The sequence below is a fragment of the Cervus elaphus genome, chromosome 1, assembly GCF_910594005.1.
Source record: "Cervus elaphus chromosome 1, mCerEla1.1, whole genome shotgun sequence".
NCBI classification, from domain to species: domain Eukaryota; kingdom Metazoa; phylum Chordata; class Mammalia; order Artiodactyla; family Cervidae; genus Cervus; species Cervus elaphus.
The window spans coordinates 35,717,048-35,737,030 of record NC_057815.1 but is presented as its reverse complement, the minus strand read 5'-3'; the positions used below and the strand labels follow the sequence as shown (position 1 = coordinate 35,737,030).

The 19,983-nt window shown below is 51.7% G+C and overlaps 1 protein-coding gene across 1 annotated transcript; it reads right to left on the bottom strand.

Moving 5' to 3' along the window:
* Window positions 1–634: 634 nt before the first annotated feature.
* On the bottom strand, window positions 635–14,127 carry LOC122705416. The gene is made up of 15 exons (XM_043921104.1): window positions 13,982–14,127; window positions 13,351–13,686; window positions 12,515–12,895; window positions 11,295–11,465; window positions 10,704–10,861; window positions 8,962–9,102; window positions 8,360–8,480; window positions 7,935–8,119; window positions 7,652–7,777; window positions 7,328–7,520; window positions 6,486–6,608; window positions 4,107–4,258; window positions 2,977–3,063; window positions 1,200–1,320; window positions 635–766 (listed from the first exon to the last, which is right to left on the bottom strand). Exons 1-14 carry the CDS (start codon window positions 14,124–14,126, stop codon window positions 1,246–1,248), a joined length of 2,394 nt encoding a protein of 797 aa, XP_043777039.1. The 5' UTR covers window position 14,127; the 3' UTR covers window positions 635–766; window positions 1,200–1,245.
* Window positions 14,128–19,983: the final 5,856 nt, after the last annotated feature.

Below are 19,983 nucleotides of genomic sequence, written 5' to 3'. Positions count from 1 at the left end.
TGTCAAACTTGAGCAGAAAAGAGCATACAATAAATTTGGGTAAACAAGCTACCACTTGGGCATCTAAATGTAGTCTCTAAGTCACAGTAAGTTTTATAGATGGAATTCTGCTTATTTATTGATAATATGCTAATGGGACATGAATGAACTGTGGAGCCATATTTGCAATCCCCAAGAGCCAGGTCCTCACCGTCTGCCCTGTAGAACATAGGGTTTAAAAAATACTGTCATATTTGGTTTGAGAAGCAGCCTGAATGTCAAGGCAATGTGCCATCTAGGGAGGCAAGAAACACCTGCATAGGTCGTTCACGGAGGCATTTACTCTGTGAAGGAGTCGATTTTAAAACCAGGTGCTACCCAGGGAACTTTGCTCAGTGTTATGTGGCAGCCTGGATGGGCAGGGAGCTCGGGGGAGAATGGATTCATGTATATGTATGGCTAAGTCACTGTGTGCACCTGACCTACCACAACATTGTTTATTAGCTATGCTCCAATATAAAATAGAAAGTGTAAACAAAAAACACAAACAAAAACAAAACCACGGGCTACACAGGTTAAACTCAGTTACCTCCTCTGACGACTCTGGCTCCAAGTGGGACTCATGCCTTCTTACGATGAGTTTAGAGAGAAGGTCTCTTCCTCTTTCAGAGACGGGCTGCTCTCCCAGCAGAAGAGCACTTATGTTTTGGCCAAGTTTACTGTCCTGGGAAACTGTCAACATTTGTAGAGTGATAGAGAATGCTTCCCTGAAATAGGCCTGCAGCCCCTGGTTAGGAAAAGAGAGCGGCAGATGAGTCTGGCCTCTAGGAAATAGCTAGTGAAGCTTTAAAATAACAGTTGAAAAAATATGGGGCTTGAGATGGACCATCTTTAGTCGCCTGCACCATGGGTTACTATTGTCATTTGTAATTCTGGTGAGGTTCAAATATTGACAATGAAATATCCACAGAAAGTGGTGATGCTGTTCTCAGAGGAAGGCCACTTCTCTTCAGAATTCTTAGAGAGGTGTATGCATTTTTCATATGCTGCCATGGGAAATTTGGTCAGGAAAATCTTAGCCAGGCAGTAGAAACCAAGGGCCACCAATGGGACTTAAGTAGATCTGAAATGTTTCAGAGCTTATAGCATTTACTATCTTGGGGAATAGGCATGAGTCACAGAGTAAGAGAAGCAAAAAGCCCTCTGCATGTTATAAATACCTTGTAAAATGACCTCAGAAAGGCAGGGTTGGAGTCCTGGTGGAGGTCATCGGCAGCGACGTGGGCCAGGCAGTGGATCAACAGCAGAACAAAACTTCCCACTGACGCCAAACACTCTCTCCTAACAAACAGTGTGTTTTCAGCTCTCTGAGTGGAGAAAATACCCAAACATGGGTATGTCAACCTCAGGGAATATTTCCACTGCCTCTCTCTTTTTCTAGTTTTATCTGATCTAAAACAACTTTGGGGATCATGAAGTTAGAGACCCCCTGGGTTAAATGGAAATTTATTGAAGGGACAATTCAGAGGGCAAGGGAAAACTGTTTCAGCTTAACTCTCTGAATAAATAATTTTCTCCATCATCTCCCATATTTTTTTTTTTTTTTGCTACCCCTAGCTTATAGAAAACAAACTTGGAAATTCAGAGAAAAACTATTCATGTATCTCTGTTTTTATTTTTTTTAATACGTGAACTCCAATTACTGTTTCCTTAGTCAGTGGTTCTCAAACTTAGTGTGAGTAAGGATCATTTGGGCGTGATTCTATTTTGGGAATCCATCCCAGAATTTCTGGTTCTGTGGGCTTTAGGTAGACTCGCCATTTCCATTTTACCAAGCTCCCCAGGTGGTTGATACACAAAGACCCAAGGACCACAGTTTGAGAAGCATAGTCTTATGGGCTTCTCAGGTTTTCTTTGTCTTTCATGCCTTTTTTGTAATCAAGTTCTCAAATCTCTTGTCTTGCCTAATTGATTTGAAATAACTCCTCGTTAATTCTCTTAAGAGGTGATAGGTTGGCATGGAAAAGCCTTAGGTAATTTGGAATCAGACAGTCTGAGATCAGTTTCTGGAATTAGCTGCGGGTGTCAGCACAGACGCATGGTTAAAAAATGAGTTTGGTGTAAAATTCATCTGGACTTGAGTTTTGACTCTTGCCACATTATGATCTTGGGCAAGTAACTTGGCCTCTCCGGGACTCAATTTTCTAATGCATAAAATGGAAACAACAGGAGTACCCTTCCCCAACCCTTGAGGTTAGGTGGCTATAATTATAAATGAGATAATGCATGTGAGACATATGGCCAAGTGCCTGTTACATAACACTCCGTGACTCCTGAGTTTGCTTCCCCATCAGTAAGATAGGAGTAAAGATTGCTTACTTCATAGATGCTTTGAGTATCAAGTGAAATAATATCTGGAGAATATTATACATGGGTAATTTTTGGTCTTATTAAATCCCCTAACAACCTCCTAGCCAAGTATAAGCCACTTGCCTGTCCTCTAACCTTGGTTAGCAGCCCCCTCTCACAATCACTGTTTTCTGTCATAGTGTTTAGGGTCCATATACACCAGCTGAGAGGACCGCTACAGCACTGCCAGTCTACATGTTTGAGGAACTACCAGGACAGGAACAATTTAGATCCTTCTCCATAGAAAGATGCTGACTGTGCAGGATTTCCTGAGCTTGGAACCATGCCTCTTACGGGAAACACCAGTCTGGAACCACTGGCTTCGATAAGGACAGATTCATTAATGGGCACAAAGCCATTGTGATTCTCTGGGCACAAGCCAGGACATAGTCATTTCACTAATTAGAGACAGCTCTTACATGGGAACATTTATTACGCCTTAGCCAGATGACTTATTACCTAGAGGGAATAAAACATCTGAAGACTTAAGAGAGAAAAATGTTCTATAACATTTGCTCTCTTTGCGCCTGTCTCTACTAGACCTAGAATTTGACAAACCTCACACCTGGGATTGGGAATTTGAAATACCTGATAGAAGAAGGAACCTTGGAAGGCATTGTCTGAGGCTTCCATGGCAGGAAGACAAGAAGCAATCTGCAGGGTGATTTCTGGAGCCTGAAAAGAATAAAAACAAATAAAAACAAAACCTATCCCTTTGCTAAAAAATTCTCATGCAGCTCAGTTACATAGCACCAACCAATAAATGGGAAGTAAATGAACTGGGGTATCAATTTAAATTATAACATGTAAGTGGATTCAGTATAGACTACAGGAAAGTGGAAGGAGTATTTGTTAGCTTGGTGTTTGAAATTTATGCTCACTACAAGATTTGATTTGCCACTTTTCTAAACAGAGGTACAGTAGCAGTCAGGCATGAAGGCTCTCAGGCCATGATGCCTGCCTTCTAACCCTTTTGGTTGTGTGTTCTTTGAAAAGTTTCCTCACCCATTCTATATCTTCTTCCCTCCACTTTATTTTTTTTTTTTCCCTCCACTTTAAAGTGAGAAAAAAATTAGTATCTATGTCATTTGGGTTTTGTGATGATTAAATGAGTTAATTCATACAGACTAATATAACAGTGAAATGGCAACTGACTCCAGTACTTTTGCCTGGGAAATCCCTGGACAGAGGAGCCTGGTGGGCTACAGTCCATGGAGTCTCAGAAGAGTTGGACATGACTGAGCATGCATATGCATATGCAATAGAACATTTTTGTGTCATGTAATTCATTCGGTTTGAGTATCAGTTATTTCACCTATAAAAAATTTCCATTGTCAAAAAAAATATTCCACTGTCTCATAGAATCAGAATTCAGGTTACTAGGTGTAAACAAAACAACATATACAAAATTGCTTTCTACATTATAAAGTCAATATAGACTTCATTATAAAGACAATGAACATTGAAGCAGTGGTGGGAACTCTCAAATCAAAGGAGAGCCCGCTCTCTGCCTGTATTCTTCTCCCCATTATCCTATCATTTGAGAGATTAGGCTTTCAATTGGTAAAATGATTCACTTAGAAGAGAGACTTAGAAAGTTCTCTGTTCCCAGTGCTTCAGCCTAAGGAATATCCACTACCTCCAAGCCTCCTTCCTGGTGACCCTACCCTTCTAAACTCCATGGACGACTGCTCCACAGAGACCAGAACCAAACTCACCTGAAGCTGGGGGATGAGGAGGTGTAGGATGGAGAGGCCATGCTGGTAAACCACGAATTCCCTGGCAGAGAGGTCTGTGGACGGCACAGTTATCAGCTCTTCCTTCTGCGTTATCTGAGGTTTGGGGAGATCTTGCAAAGAGCTTTTGAGGGCTGCAGGGGAAACAGCAAGACTTCACTGACTATTCTGTGCAGTAACAAGATATTAATTAAACAACAACAACACAATTCAACTTAGGAAAAGGTGTATTTGGATCTATCCATCTATCCATCCATCCATCCATCCATCCTCCTGTGCTAAAGCCTCCTATATATACATTGTGGCTCAAGCCTTCTGACAGTCTTCATGGAAAAGAAACTGAGTCCCAGTCATTAGGAACAAAGGCACCAGAACAACAGAATGAGGGTCCAGAAAAGATGGCAACAGGTTTTCTTCTATTTCATAGGGTTGTTTGGAGCATTAAAATGTAATGTACTCAGAACAGTATCTGGCACCCAGTAAGCACTCAGTAAGTGTTAGTTGTCTCACTAAATTAACAGTCTCACTTCCCCACAAAATTGTCTCTATTGCACCTGGGGTCTTTAAACATTTTCTATTGTCTTTTTATTCTTGAGAGGACAATAAAAAAAAAAAAAAGACTTGAGTAGCATGGTATAGGAAAGAATGCTGAACTAGCAGTCAGAGGACCTGATTTCTGGTACAGGTTTGGAAAGACTCTGGGAAAGTCACTTCACCACTTTGAGTATCTGTTATCTCATCTAAAAAAAAATTCCACTGTCAAAAAAATACTCCACTGTCTCATAGAATCTGAATTTGGGTTACTGGGTGTAAACAAGACAATTTGAACAAAATTGCTTTCTACATTATAAAGTCAATATAGACTTCATTATAAAGACAATGAAGGTTGAAACAGTGGTGGCTACTCCCTGCCTGTATTCTTCTTAGTTTACCCCAAGGGGAGGCAGAATTAATATTGAGAATGGTCAAGTTCTGGGGACAGCACATTGTTTCTGTAAAGGGTCAAACAGTAAATATTTTAGGCTTTTACAATCAAGAGACAAGATTGGGGTTCACATTTAGTTAGTGTTCCCGATCATCCCGGTAGAAGTGTGGCTGTATTTCCTTACAAAACCTCCCCTTGCTTCTCTGACACAAAGATCCGCCCTCCTGAGAACTCACCAAAATTGCTGCCTTCATCTCCCTTGCAGCACTGCCTTTAGAATGTTGGATAATTTTTCATTTGGGGAAGAGGTTAAGAACACAGACTCAGGGGTGAGACTCTCTGGGCTTGAATTCCAGCTGAACTCATTAGCAATATGATTTTTGACTGTTTACTTGACCTATTCAGAAGCTTCAGTTTCCTTATCTATGAAATGGCTAACACCACATATTTTGCTGGGTTGTTGTAAAGATTTAATGAACTAACAGAACAAAAGATTTAGAATACCACAGGATATATTGTAAAGCACTCTGTAGAAATGTTATTCTTTTGACATTTTCCCATTCCCTGGAGAAGGGATAGGCTACCCACTCCAGTATTCTTGGGCTTTCCTTGTGGCTCAGCTGGTAAAGAATCCGCCTACAATGCAGGAGACCTGGGTTCGATCCCTGGGTTGGGAAGATCCCCTGGAGAAGGGAAAGGCTACCCACTCCAGTATTCTGGTCTAGAAAATTCCATGGACTGTATAGTCCATGGGGTCACAAAGAGTCAGACATGACTGAGCAACTTTGACTTTCACTTTCTAATCATTTAAAAATATAAAACGATTGTAAGCTTATGAACCGCATGAAAACGTAGCAAGCTGGAGTTGGCCTGTGGGCAATGGTTTGCTGACATGAAGTCAGATTCAAATATGTTTTTGGAACTGTGCTTACTAGTGGCCTGCATCATGGTCAGCTGAAAGACATGCATTCATTTCCTGTTAATCCTCTCCCACCTGGGATGTAGGTGAATTGAAACAGATTTGAGTCTTCAGTTCAGGCAGGCCAGCCATGTTCCCTTTCCAATTTCAAGGGGGTGGTTTTAGTAAAGTAATCTGGAGTCCCTTTCTGGGGCAAGGTCTTCTTTCTCTCTGTCTCCTCTATCTCCTTGTATTTCACACTCTTCCATTAACTGCTTGGAACACATGACTGGGATAGAATCTCAAGATTTAGATTCAGTGTTTAGTGGGCAGATAGAGGGCCTTTAGGAATCCCCTTCAGGGGGGACTTTTGATTTCTATTCATTATTCCTCATATGGAAAATCCCTTGGATCTTAGGATGGGGTGAGGAGAAAGGGATGATGGTAAGTTGGGATTCTGGTACTTCCGGTCCTGCGGGTTACACCACTGAACACCTTCAGTAGGTCTAAACCAGAGCCCCTAGGGGAAGGAGGTCACCTGGTTTGTGATGCACCTGTCCTTGCAGTTCAGCTTCATCCCTGAGAGCTTGGGACCTGATGTCTACTTTCCTCAGGGCAGAGAAGAGTGGTGAGGTCCATGTGATGTCAACTTTATCTGCATCTGAACAGAGGAGAAGAAAGTGGCTGTTGTGACTAAGGCGGAGGACTGTGGCCAAAGTCTAAAAGAGCATCGGGTGCGACAGTTGGCTCTACAGTGGCCTCCATGCACCCCTATATGTGCCCATGCCCCTGGGTTATCTCCTCCCCTTGAGTGTGGGTTGGATTTACTGATTTGCTCCTAATGAATAGAATATGGCAAAAGCGATGAGATCAGGATGCAAAAAGGCTGTTGTTTCCATTTGGGGGCGGGGGCTCTCTCACTTGCTCTGAAGGAAACCAGTTGCCATGTTGTGAATGCCTTATGAAGTCCATTTGGTAAGGAACTGATGTCTCTGGACACAAGTCAGTGAGGACTTGAGTTCTGCCAACAGCCATGAGAGTGAACTCAGACTGTGCAGTCAAACCTGGAGATGACAGAAGCCTGGCCTGATCCTTTGATGTAGCTTGTATGAGACCCTGAACCAGAGGCCACTAGCTAAGCTTCTTGACCCACAGAAAAACTGTGAGATGATAATGTTCATTGTTTCAAGCCACAAAACTTTGGGGCAGTTTGTTACACAGCAAGGTATAAGTAATACATTGAGTTTCTTCATGTTCTTGAAGAACCTGCCACGGCCACAGTCTTATGGAGCTCGAAGCTCTAACTGTAGTATTAGCACTTCATCACACATGATCAGGACTGGCGGCAGAAGGTAACGCTGGCCCCATGATCCACCTCACCTGTTCCTGGTCCCCCATCCTCCAGTCCTAGGCCGTGGCCTTGATCTCCCATTAGTGCTGCAGTGAGGCTCTTCAGGAAAGGAATCAACAGGGGGCAGGCAGCAGCCTGGTCCCTGGGAGAAGTGGTGATGGTTCCATAAAACCTGTCTCCAGGGTAATTCTCCAAACACACAGGGGTCCCCGAGGCAACAATCTAGGATGAAACAGTCAGAACCTAGTCCTGTGCTTGGCTCCACGTGGTTTCTCTGGAGCCTCTCTCTGTTGGGGAGCTCCCAACAAAAGCTGGACACACACATCTCCCTGGCCAAGGCCAGAGGTCAGTACCTGGATGTGCAAGAGTTGGAGGCGGCTCAGCTCCCGCTGGTACTGCAGCTGACCAAGGGCCCTATCCAGGGCGCTCTGCCTCTCCCTCACCACCTCCTGAAGCTCATTGGAGAGATGCTGGACCACCTAGGACACAGGAAGTGAAGTGCCGTGAGCAGAAGGGAGAGTCTTTCTCTTTCTCTCTACTCCCCTCCCGGCCCACCTGCTGAAGAGCCCCGTCCGTCTGATGTCACGGGTGACCGTGCTCTCTCATGCGATCCCCTGGTCAGCCTCCGAGTCTCACCTTCCTGGAGCGGCCCCAGACCTGCGGGCTCTGACCCCTGCTGCACTGGAGCCGCATCTCCTCCTCCTGGCCCCGCAGCCGGCCTACCGCTTGCCTGAGCTTTTCCGCGGCCTGCCCTAAACTCTGCAGGACTTGCTGCAGGCTCAGCATCACCCGCGCCTCCTGCTCCCACTCCTCTCTGTCCGCTGCAAGGGGCAGAGAGAAGAGCCATGTGGCAGCGCCTGCCTCTGGAGGGAGGGAGGAGGAGGAAAGACATGGTGGTTTTTTGGAGCCCAGGGAAGGAACCTGCTGGGTCAGAGCCAGGGACTGGCTGGATACCTGGGAGGTTCAGAAGCACGTGGAGAGGGCCGGAGGGACCCAGGCTGGGGACCTGGGGTTGGCGGCACCCCTCCCGGGAGGTTTTCCTCCAAGGATGGGCGCCCCACCTTGAGCGAGCAGGTCCCGCTCTCTCTTGCTGCTCTGGCCGCTCAGGGCTCCGGCTCTCCTCTGGGTCTCCTGTAGGCAGCGGGCCTCCAGGGCTCTGCAGGCCTCCTCAGCGGCCCTCAGCTGAGAGGGTGGGAGATGGGGGGCACAGAAGGATGGGTCCAGGAGGGGAAGGCAGGAGCTGGGGGCTGGGCCAGCTCCTCCCCTCCACCCCCATCCTGCTGAGACACTTAGGAAAGAAAAGGGAAAGTGAAGTCGCTCAGTCGTGTCTGACTCTTTGCCCCCACCATGGACTGTAGCCCGCCAGGATCCTCCATCCATGGGATTTCCCAGGCAAGGATACTGGAGTGGGTTGCCATTTCCTTCTCCAGGGGATCTTCCCGACCCAGGGATTGAACCCGGGTCTCCCGCACTGAGGGCAGGCTCTCTACCGTCTGAGCCACCATAAGCCCCCAAGTCTGGGCTTGGAGCTGGGGAATGAATCCTGGAACGTTTTCTGCCCTGAGATGGACTCCATTTCTGCGGTTGGCGGGAGAAAAGGGTTCCCTGCTTCCAGGTGAAACCTGTGCAGACTGGGGCCGGGAGGAGGGGCCTCTGGGCTCACCCGCAGTCCTGGGATTTCGCCGGGCGTGGAGAGCAGTCCCGGGCTTGCAGCGCCCAGCTCTTCCGCCAGCCGACCCTCTTCCTGCTCCTGGCAGTGCCAGTACTGCTCCCGCGCCCTCAGCTCCTTCTCCAGGGTGTCCAGCTACAACGTTCAGCTAGTTTAGGGCCCAGACACTTTCTCTGCTCCCAGCCTGGGGTCTGGCTTCAGACCCCCCCAAAGCCTCTTAAGTCTTGGGCTTCCCCTCTCCCCTGGGCATCCATGACTAAGCTTGGTGAGGCAGTTGCCTCGGTGGGAGATGGAAAAATAATCACCAGGCACCTTCTGCAAGCTCCCAGGCCTTCCCTCCCTATTTCTAACACCTAGACTCTCCCGGGTCACTGCCCCTGCCAACCTGTCTCCTGGGGAGCCAGGGATGGGCAGGAGACAGCAGGAAACTGTTCTCGGATGCTTGTATTGCCCCTTCACGCTTGTCTGTGACCCTGGGTGTCCGGGCTAGCATTAAATTTCTTGACTTCTAACCAGAATCTTTTATGACTTGTCCATTTTTGTCTCTGAAAGTGTAACTGGGCTGAGAATGCAGGGGAGGACCCTAAATCATTTTCATTTCAGTGGAGAACCTGCCAAAGGCTGAATTACTGCAGGAACCTCCTGCTCTAGTCTGGCCCTGGTCTCATCTGTCCTCTGCACTGCTGCCAGAGGGAACTTTCTAGAATGCTGACTACACGTACACATGTGCGTGCGTGCTAAGTCACTTCAGTCATGTCTGACTCTTTGTGACCCTATGGACTATAGCCCGCCAGGCTCCTCTGTCCATGGGAGTCTCCAGGCAAGAATATTGGAGTGGGTTGTCATGCCTTCTTCCAGGGGATCTTCCCTACCCAGGGACTGAGCCCACATCTCTTATGTCTCCTGCATTGGCAGGCGGGTTCTTTACTACTAGTGCCACCTGGGAAGCCCCATATATACACATATCAAGCATAAAAATGTCTGGAAGGAGGTGTGCCAACCTGTTAACAGTGGCTGCATTTGGAGGGAGAGACTGGAGGAGAGGTGTGTAGTGTCTGGAGAGAGGAGCAAACTGCGGGGAGGGGGTTGTTGATGGCAGGAGGAGTGAGAGAAACTGGGAGCAGGAAGCTCTTTCATCTTTATTTGGATACTTTAAAAATATATTAATAGTAGGATTCTGAGTAATTTGTTTTCTTTTTGTATTGTCCCAAGATTTACAAATTTAAGAGCCTTGAAAACATGCATGTCTGATCATTTCACTTGGATTCTGATCATATCAATTTCAAATCTTTCAATGGCTTTCACGATAAATCACATTTCTTGGCTTCAGCCAAGCACCCAAGGCTGCTTATGCTTCATTTCCTGCCTTCCCCACTGGCCCCACCTGCTGCCTTTGCCCCTCTGCCTTCCTCATTGTCCTGGAACACTCATGGTCTCACACCTGCCACTTTGCCTTCGCTGGTCCCTGAGGCCTTTCTCTGAGTCCTTCTTCAGGTTTCAGCAGGGCTGCCCCTTTGGGGAGCCTTCCTAGAATGCTCACCCTGTGACTTAGATGCCCCTCCTCTGTGCTGTCTTCACACCCTTGTAAACCATGACCATGGCTGGCACCTACAGCTGCCCAGCGCCCCGTCTAGCTGTCTGCTTCTCAGCACCTAACAGTGTGCCTGGGACACAGGAGGTTCTTGATGAGTATTTGCTGAGTGAACGAAGAAATAGAATAAACGCATCCTACATACCAGACCAGGGTCTCTCACTCCCCGGGGTAAGGCCTCCAGCACCTGGACAACAGGCACCACAATCCCAGTGGAAGGGTCCGTTTGAGCGCCAACGACGGGACCGGGTTCCCCAGTCAAGGGGTCTATGGCTTGTGCCCCAATTGCAATTGGGACCAGACCTGTGGGATGCCAAGCCCAGCACTGGTTTCTGGAACCAGGGATGGGGAAAGAAGGCAGGGGTAGTCGTGGGAAGAAGGAAATATGGCTGTGAGGGAGCTAAAGAACCCTAAGAAACATGCTGGTTCTTTGAGGAGCTCCGAGCGGGATTAGAGGGTTTCCTGGGGCCACGGGGCCCTGAGGGTGAGGGGGGAGTGGGGTTTCTGAAGTGCTCATCTTTGAATTTTCTCAGTGGGGGTAAGTGATCTGTGGTACCAGGGCTCTGGAATCTCTGAGCTCCTCTATTTTGGGTCTCAGCAGCTCTGATGGTAGCATCAGAATGATCCCATTCCTTGGCTCATGAGTGCGCGGGCTGCAGGCACCCCTCCCAAGCTTTACGAGGTCTTCCGCCACATCCCCCCAGGGCTTTCAGAGACCCCCCAGGTTCCCTCCTACCTTTGCCATCCGCGTCTTCCATCGAACCTGCCACGGGTGTGGCATGGCCAGCATCCCCGTCACTCTCCATGCCCAGGACGGGCACCATGAGCCCTGAGCCCGCAGGGTCTGGGATCTCCATCCCATACAGGGCCGGGACCCACAGCGCTGTCCCCGGATAGCGCATCGCCCCTAACACAAAGCGGGGGACACAGGGGGAGGAGGTGAGGGTGGAGGGCCACACCGAGGTTCGAGGGGCTGTGTCTCTGTCCATCCCTGCTAAGACTGCCTCTGTTGGCCCACCTTAGCATTTTGAATTCATAAAGGAAGGACTGAGTACTTAAAAATAAGGCAGCAGGCCTTTGGGGGAAGCTGAGAGCAATTTCTAGGCTAGGCTGAAAAGGTGGAAGACAGGGGACAGACTTTCTTGAAACACCTACATGTGCCTGAATCTAAGCTCAGAACTCCATATAAAATGGACTTTACTTGATCCTACAACTAAATCTCTAAAGGATGTGCTCTTTTAATCCTCATTTTAAAGATGCTGTAAACAGAGGCGGAGGGAGGTTTAGTAACTTGTCCAAGGTCAAAGAGGTTACAAACGGTGGGGCAGGTCTTCAAACTCAAGTCAGTTCTGATCCCAAAGCCTGCTTCTTTTCTGACACATCCTGGACAGAAGTTTCTAGAAGGAGTGTGTGAGATAAGCTCCAGGAAGACGCCACTTCTACTTCCTTTCCCTGCCTTTCCTTGTGCTGGGGCTGTAGGGGACGTGGAGGAGTTGGGTGGGCTCCTTCCTGAGTTTATTCATAGGACGTTGGAGGCTGTTGACAAGGAGATTGGGGACTCCAAGACTCAGGCTTCAGGTCTGGCTGTGCGGTTAACTAGCTACGGGACCCTGGTGGGTGAGTCTCTTAGCTCCCTTGACTTCAGATTCTGCAATGTAAAGTGGGCGTCATCGCATGTTATGGTGCTTGGGGGTCCTATGAAATTACCAGAGGATATCCACTTTACTAACATCAAGTGTAAGACCCAGTGGAATTGGCCAGAGGTTAAAAGACTAAGATTGAAAGCCAAGCATTCATGAGCTCAGGGCATGAAGTCACCGAATTCCTTCTCTCTTCCCTTGATCCCATGTGTGACTGGCCGGTGGGGCTGCAGGCCTGTCCCTGAGCTTACGGGCTGAGGGGCAGTGAAGCACCAGGTCATTCTGGGTCTGGGCTTTCAGGGCTGGGGAGCCGCACCTATCCTGCCGCCGCTGGCCTCCAGGTTCTCCGCTGCTTTTTGCTGTCTCTGTAGCCGCCAGGCCTGCTGCAGGAGGTGGTGCAGGCTCAGGGCCAGCGCCTGTCTCATGTCCTTGACGGCAGCCTCCAGGAGCCCCTGTGCCCTCGGCCCTGGCATCTCCTGGGAGCTCCGGAGCACTGCAATCACTCGGCTCTGGGCTGCCAGCACGTTGGCGTCCAGCAGGTCCTGGGGCCCTCCTGTATGGGGCACAGTCCGGCCCTCCTGTCGGGAAGCCCCCTGGAGCCGGACTGGCTTCCTGCTCAGTGGCTCCACAAAGCTGTCACCAGGCAGCAGGAGGTTCCCCGAGGCATCTCGCAGTCCTCCCAGTGCAAGCACCTGACCTGGAGGCAGGAACCAGAGAGAGGGGGATGCAGGAAGGGATGCAGGTGGATGAGGCAAAAGAGAGAACCGGGGGGCCAGGACAGAGTGAGTGACAGGATGGGGGTGGAGGCTGGGGGGTGGGGCAGAGTCGGGTGAGGGAGGGCAGGGGGGAGAAGGAATGTCTTTCTTGATAGAAAAACATCCATATGCTTTTACTGCAGAAGCAGCTCAGTTCTCGTCCCTGGCCCCCATCCTGGGTGGAGCGGGGGGCACTGTGCTGAAGATGAGGGTGAGGGAAACCGGGAAGGAGAGGAAAGGTGGCTGGAGCACGAAGGGTGGAAATATGGGTAGGCTTGGGGTAGAGTCTGCAGACTGGACCAGAATGTGGAGGGTCTGGGGTGCTGAGGGGAAGGGCTTGGGAAGCCAGACCAGAGGGAGGAGGGGCAGAAGGAAGGCACGAGGGCTGCCAGCAGACCTGTGTTTTCATCCAGCCCGACTCCCAGGATCGGCGAGATGCCTCCTGTGACCGGATCCTCCATGGGGCCCCCCAGCTCCAAAGGGGCCAGAGTCTGGGTAAGCGGATTGTGGTACGTCCCCCCAAGAGTGAGCCACTGCCTCGTTTGCAGGTGCAGAGTCACAGCCAGCACGGGCACCTCGATGCCCGTTATGGGGTCCGTCATGAGAGCCCCTGACTGTGATGTCCGTCTCAGCTGCAGGACAGGCAGGCGGATGGCTGGCAGGGAGCCTGTGGCAAGACAGGGCGGGTAGGGCACGTAGGGGAGGATGGCAGCTTCTGAGGTTCGGACGCCACCTGGACAGGGAGACAGGGAGGCGTTAACACGGGCTGGCCTGTCTGCATCCCTCCCGAGCCCAGCAGGGCAGGGGCAGAGAGCCTCTGGCATCAGTTTCATCTGACTGCTCTCTTGAGCACGGCACCTTCTTAGCAAGAATGTTAAAGGGAGGGAGGGGGAGAAGGTGTTTACTGCTCTGCTGGTCCCTAAGCCCCACTGTCCAAGGCCAGAGCCCTGCTTCCTGTGCTGTGCCCCTGGGGGGTTTATTCTGGACAGCCCACACCGGGTGGAGTTACAGAGTGGTAGGAGTCTCACCAGAACTGCGGTCAGTGGTGGGCACCAGGGTCGCTTCCTGCACATCATATCCCAGATTTCCAGCCTCGGGCAGCACCCGTCCCGTGTCAGGGTGGATGAAGTAGCCTGGGGGTATGGGCCCTGCCTGGCCACTGGCTGGAAGCATCACACAGTCTGGGCCAGGGACCATTAACTTGGTGACAGGATGCATGCTGATGCTTTTGGCGCCTCCCGGAGGGCTTGCTGAGGCTGCGGGAAAGCAAACACCAGCTGAGCCCTGGGTCTGAGGCCACATCTGGCAGGTCAGGGGCTCCCTTGGCTGGGTGGACTGGAAGGAGCTGGTAACACCCCCTACCCAAACCAACCCTGGTAGGAGGGTGTAGCAGGTGCTTGGGAAGGATATTTTTTTTTTTTTTGCAGAGTCCAGGTCAGGGCTCCACATTTGGGATGTGAACCTGACATCATCAAATTGTAGGATCCTACCCCCCTCCCCCCTCTTTCTTTCCTGGCAAGTCCAGCATTTTCCAAACCAGAGCGTTTGCATTCAGCAGTCAGGCTTTTGCTCTCAGGAAGTGCTGCCTTGTCTGTAAAGCTTTGTTTGTGGCGGTTTTGTTGGTCTCCTCCTCTGCTGTTCCCCTCGCGGAGGTTCCCTCTTCGGTAACACAGCCGTTTGCCCAGGCCGCTGCACAGGAAGCCCCTCCCAATCTTGGGGATTTCCTCTTGGTTTAGCCTTCCTCCTGCCTTCCTCCCACCCGATACAGGGCCAGGTTTCTTGGGGGAAGAGGGTGGTCCTGGCTGAGTCCGAGCAGGGCTCACCTGGCCGCAGCAGCTCCGCCCCAGTACCTGTGCCCAGGACGCCCCAGGCTTTCAAGCGGTGGCCCTCCTGCAGCACGACCTGGGACAGGCGGCCCAGAAGAGCGGCCAGCTGGGGGACCTCCCTGCGGGGGTGGGGAGGAGAGGACCAAATCAGAAGGAGGGACAGCTAGGGATGGAAGAAGGCCACTTTGGCGTGGCCAGCCCTGGGACCCCACGAGGCCACGCGGCCCCTCCCTAGCCCTGATCCCACGCAGCCTGACTCGGAGTTACCAGGTACATACCCTTCTGGGTTCTGCCCAGCCTGGGAGGACTTCGCGGGCCTGGAGCTTGAACGTGCCTTCAGCAGCCGCCGAGCGGCCATCAGCGCCGAGCAGAAGGAGCCCCACTGCTCCTGCCTGGCACGGAGATCTTGGCGAAGGAGTACCAGTTGGTGACGGAGGCATGCTGCGTACTCGCCTGCCAGGCGCCCCCTCCGCCTGGCCTCTTCCTCCGCGGCCCTGGCGGCTGCCTCTGCATCCTGGGGTCAGAGACCACCCTGCCTGCTTAAGGCTGCAAGCGCCACAGCCTCCGGGGACCGCGGCCTAGGGGGGGTCCCCCTGAGCGCTCCCCCTGGGCCCTGAGGAGCACTGCGAGTGGGCGTGCAGCAGAGGCTCCGGGGGCACAGCGGGAGGGGCTAAAACTTCGGGGGGCTCCGGAGATGGGGAACAGGCGCTGCGGGGCTTCTGGCCTCAGTGAGGAGGGGGAGTTGCATGTGGGCACAGGGACGAGGTGGGAAGCGTGAACACGGTCCGACCTGTTGTCGCTCTCTCTGGGGGCTCCCCAGAAGCTGGCCTGCGGAGGCTGCGGTGCGATGCTCAGGACCCCACCGCTGCTGGAGACGCCGCGCTTCGCTCCCCAGTTTGAGGCAGAGGAGTCTGAGCTGTGGGAGGGAGCGCAGAGTTCGTTCCGAGGCGCCCAGCCGCCCTCACGGCTGCGGTCGCAGTGCCCCCTGCTGGCGGGTTGTGGAGGGGCTGCAGCGGACAAAGTGCCCTTCCAACTGGGAGGGTCTGGTGAAGACCCGCCCCGGGCAAGACACAGGCACCTCCCCCTAGGGGACCCTTGGTCCGGCTTGGGGACTTGGATTCTACTGTGCTCATTTTGCTCCCAATGCCTGTCCCCTACTGGTCTGCATTTGCTCACCCGGGTGGGCTACCTGGATCACGAGTGGGACTCTTAAGACACTCAAGAGGTGGCCTGGTTAGATTCCTACCGGTGATGTGAGGGCCTAGGGCTCAGCCCTAAATTGAGTCTGAAATCTTCTGTTTCCCCTCCCTGAATAATTCTCACCCCCCCTGGTTCATTATGGATACACTAAGAATTTCTTTATGTTCTCTGTCCCGTCACCAAGTCTCCCAGAGACAAATTTGCAGGCTTGCCCAGCTTCCCCACTCACCTCCGCCTTGGTCTGGCTGAGTTTGGTCGTCACTGACAGACACTGCCTGAGCAGGATCTTGAAGAAGGTTTCTGTGTCAAACCCCTCCAGATCCACCTGCTCTTTGGCCTCCCAGCTCCCACCTATGGGCAGGGGGTGGGAGGGGACAGGGAGCAGGATTATTCCCCCTGAAATGCAATTATGAGTCCCGGTGTACCTGCCTCCTCAGATCCTCATGGTCTTATTGCTAAAAGGTGGTATTTGGAGAGCGCTTTGCTGAAGAGCTTGCTAACAATGTAGAATTAGAGGCCCCCATCCCAGACCTATGGCAGCAGGAGTTCCCCACATGTTCATAATCACCCTGAAGTTGAGAAGGGCAAACTGCTTCCCTCTGAGGCCCATGCTTGTAGTAGCCAGAGTAGAAGGTGGAACACCTCCACATGACTCACAACACCGTCGGTAGAGGGACCGGTCACTTCCCAGCTAGGTGTTATATGTGATTATTGTACATTTCTTTTGGCCAGTTGTGCTTAGATGTTTCTGTGCCCTTCTACACTGTGCACCCCTAGAACCTGGCAGTGTCTGTCATACACTGGCTACCCAGGAAACATTGACTTATTCATTGAATGAATGAATGCGTGGAGGGGAATGGAACAATGAACAAAGGAAGCAGGAGCTGGCCAGTTGAATGTGGGGGCATCTCTGGGCTCCCAGGCCAAGCCTTTCACTCACCGTGACCTCCCTCAACCCTGGGGTCATCAGAGTCTTGGTGTGGTTGGCCTCTCCTCACTGATGTTATCCTGGTTCTTGGGGAAGTGTAGGCATCCAGGTTGTAGCCCTGCTGATGCTTCCTGAAGGTGGGCTGGGGAGCAGTCTTCCGAGCCCAGCTCAGGCCATGACACTGAATCTACAGGATGCATCATGGGTGATGTGAGGGGAAGGGAGAAGCGTCCTTTCCTCGGACTCTTAGAGGAGGAAGATGCTCAGTGTGCTTAGGGAGCACCCCATCGTCTCTTGTTGGACCATTCTAACAGCCCCTCTCTCTCTATAATCCCTCTGTCTCCATAAGCCATCTCTGTCTTCCACTGTATTGCTAGAGTAAGTGTAGAAGTCTTACCAGGTTTTCTCCCTTGCTCAAAAGTCTTAATAGATCCCCACTGCCTAGAGGGTAAAGTGCACGAGATCATCCATAGTCTGGCCTCCCTCCTGGCTTCAGCCTCATCCCTGCAGGCCCAGGGACCAAGTGTGGTTCCCTGAGCTGGTGAACGATGTTTCATGCCACTTTGCCTGACTCATAATGCTGCCTTCCTCACCCCCACCTTGCCTCCCAGGAGTATTACTCTCCTATCCCCAACTCACCAACCCCTTTGTCCGTATAGGAACCAAACATGTTTCAAGCCTCTTTCAGGGATCACCTCCTTAGGAAAGTCTGTCTTTACAACCCAGGGGGAACAGTCATGCCCCTCCTTTGTGCAGCCAGGACCCACTGGCACACTCTCACCGGAGCTTTACAACACTCACTGGCATTGATTTGTCTGCTTGTCTATGTTCTCCTTATTGAACTTTGAGGCTACAGGCTGGACCTTTATCGCTTTGGTATCTTAGCAACTAGGATAATGCCTACTGCAGATGGGAAGTGGAAGACCCATTTCGACTGCATTGAAGAGAGGTTCCCGCACAGCGGTTAAGATCATCTGTCCAGCTTTACTCACCAACAGAAGCAGGCAGAGTCCCAGGAGCAGGACGATCTCCCCCAGGACTGCTGGCCAGTTGGGCCTCTTCAGTGGCCTGGGGATCTTGGCGATACCGGTTTGGATGAGGTACCTGGGAGTTGTGGGGACAAAGGGCCCTTCCCCAAAGCACTGGCCACCTGGTGGGAGGGTGCGGACGTACTGGGTGGAAAGAAATCTTGTTTAGCCTTTGTCCCACTGTCTGCCGGAGCCTGGCCAGGGGACAGAGTGGGAGCCCAAGCCTGTCAACATTAACCAAATAGCCCAGATCTTTGTGCACACTTGCCTTTTCCCTGGGAAATGAATTTGTATCAGATAGCTGTTTGGGGGAGCTGTCTGCATGTTCTGGGGCTGCATCAGCACAACCTCTTGGAAGCTGAACTGACAGGTCGATATACTAAATCCTGTGTGTAACCAGTTCTGGCTCAGTGGTGGCATCTTGCAGAGGTCATATAGATACAACCCTGTATAGACTGGCCTGGGATATGAACTAGACGGCTGTGAGAGATGGCTAAACATCCTGATGTCCTTCGACACACACTGTATTTTCAGCATCCTCACAATCGTCCCCTCCTTGCACACACAGATTGGGTTGCCATGGGATGAATCTTGGCATCCCCAGAATTATCAGTTAGGGCCGTGAGACCATGAGATGTTGTAGTGGCATTTGGGGCACCTCCTTCCCTGGAGTTCTGTCTAAGGGTGGTTAGCAGTAGCAGTTTAGTTGCTGAGTTGTGTCTGACTCTTGCAACCCCATGGACTGGAAGCCCACCAAGCTCCTCTGTCCATGGGCTTCTCCAGGCAAGAATACTGGAGTGGGTTGCCACTGGTTGTTATGAGGCAGTATTTTTGAAAGAGAGAGAGGGAAAATGTCAGGATAATGTCTTAAACAAGGCAAACCATCACAGACAAACCATCTTCCGATGCCAGTTGCTGTTCAGACGAAAGACATAGACCCCAGGCTCCTGGAACTGCTGCAGAAAGAGGTGGGGGCTTTGATCTTGGAGCTGGGACTCCTCAGCCAGGGCCCGAAAGCGCCCCCAGTCAAATTGCCCCGGTGTGTTGTAGAAGTGGCCCCTGGGGTGGAGGAAGGAGGGGGCATGTTGTCTCCTGGCTGGAGGCACAAGGAGCATTTCCGGTGGGAGTGGAGCTGCGCCCTCTGAGACTCACAGGTCGTACTCAGGGTAATGCTCACGGGTCACCAGGAAGGCCAGTGTATCCCTGGTTTGGAGGCAGACTGTGGGGTTTCGGATGCCCGCCTCTGGGGATGACAGATTCCCAGGGTGCGAGGAGTTGAGGCTTAGGGATGAAGGAGAGCTCAGGTGTGCGTTCCTTCCCTTTCCTGGGCAAGATTTAGAACGTGAGGAAGGGCAGTCATCTTTCAGGGGCCTGGAGGCGGGTGGAGGAGGGAGGGAGGGAGGAAGGGGAGGGGAGGCAACAGGCATCAGCCATGATGCTCACCTGCCTCCTGGCCCGGGAGCCCCAGGTCCCCGAAGGGCAGGCTGAGAGAGTGCAGTAGTTCCACACCAGGTCTGGTCAGGCCCAGGAAGCCGATCTCTGGAACAAGACAGGCATCTTCCTGAACCTGTAGGGCTGGGGAGAAAGCTGGCCCTGGTGCATGGATACAGCAGAAGCTGTCCATCCTTGACTCGCATGAGGCAGGAATTGACTTTCTATAAGACCAGGGGAGGCATGTCAGGATCCACATGCACTTCTTGGGGAGGCATCTCTGGGGTAGGTGTTGCCTACCGCCCCCCAGCTGCTGCATGCAAGGGCCATTTGAGGGCCACACTCATGCTGTAGAAAGGGCGAGACTTGCCCATGAGGGCCTCCATGGGGCCTCCTTCTATCCTGCTCTCTTACCGTCCACCCTGACCACATACAGAGGGACAGGATTCTGCCTTTGGTCCAAGTGGCAGGGGTGGCCCACAGCACGGGGTGAGGAAGGCCCATCTGGAAGGAAAAGCCCCTGGGAACAGGGAGGTGCGGTGTCAGCTCTTCCCTTAAGGCCCGCGAGTAACCCCCTCGCCTGGCAGGGAGGCAGGGAGAGCACAGATCCTTCCTCA

Excerpts from the sequence above, each read along its gene's own strand:
- LOC122705416 (XM_043921104.1), bottom strand. The coding sequence starts at position 14,126 with ATGCTTCCAGCCAGTGGCCAGGCAGGGCCCATACCCCCAGGCTACTTC. Across the intron at positions 4,259-6,485 it reads ACAGGTGCATCACAAACCAG|CCCTCAAAAGCTCTTTGCAA; the intron begins GTGACCTCCTTC and ends TTTCCCCTGCAG. Across the intron at positions 3,064-4,106 it reads TCCTCATCCCCCAGCTTCAG|GCTCCAGAAATCACCCTGCA; the intron begins GTGAGTTTGGTT and ends TATTCTTTTCAG.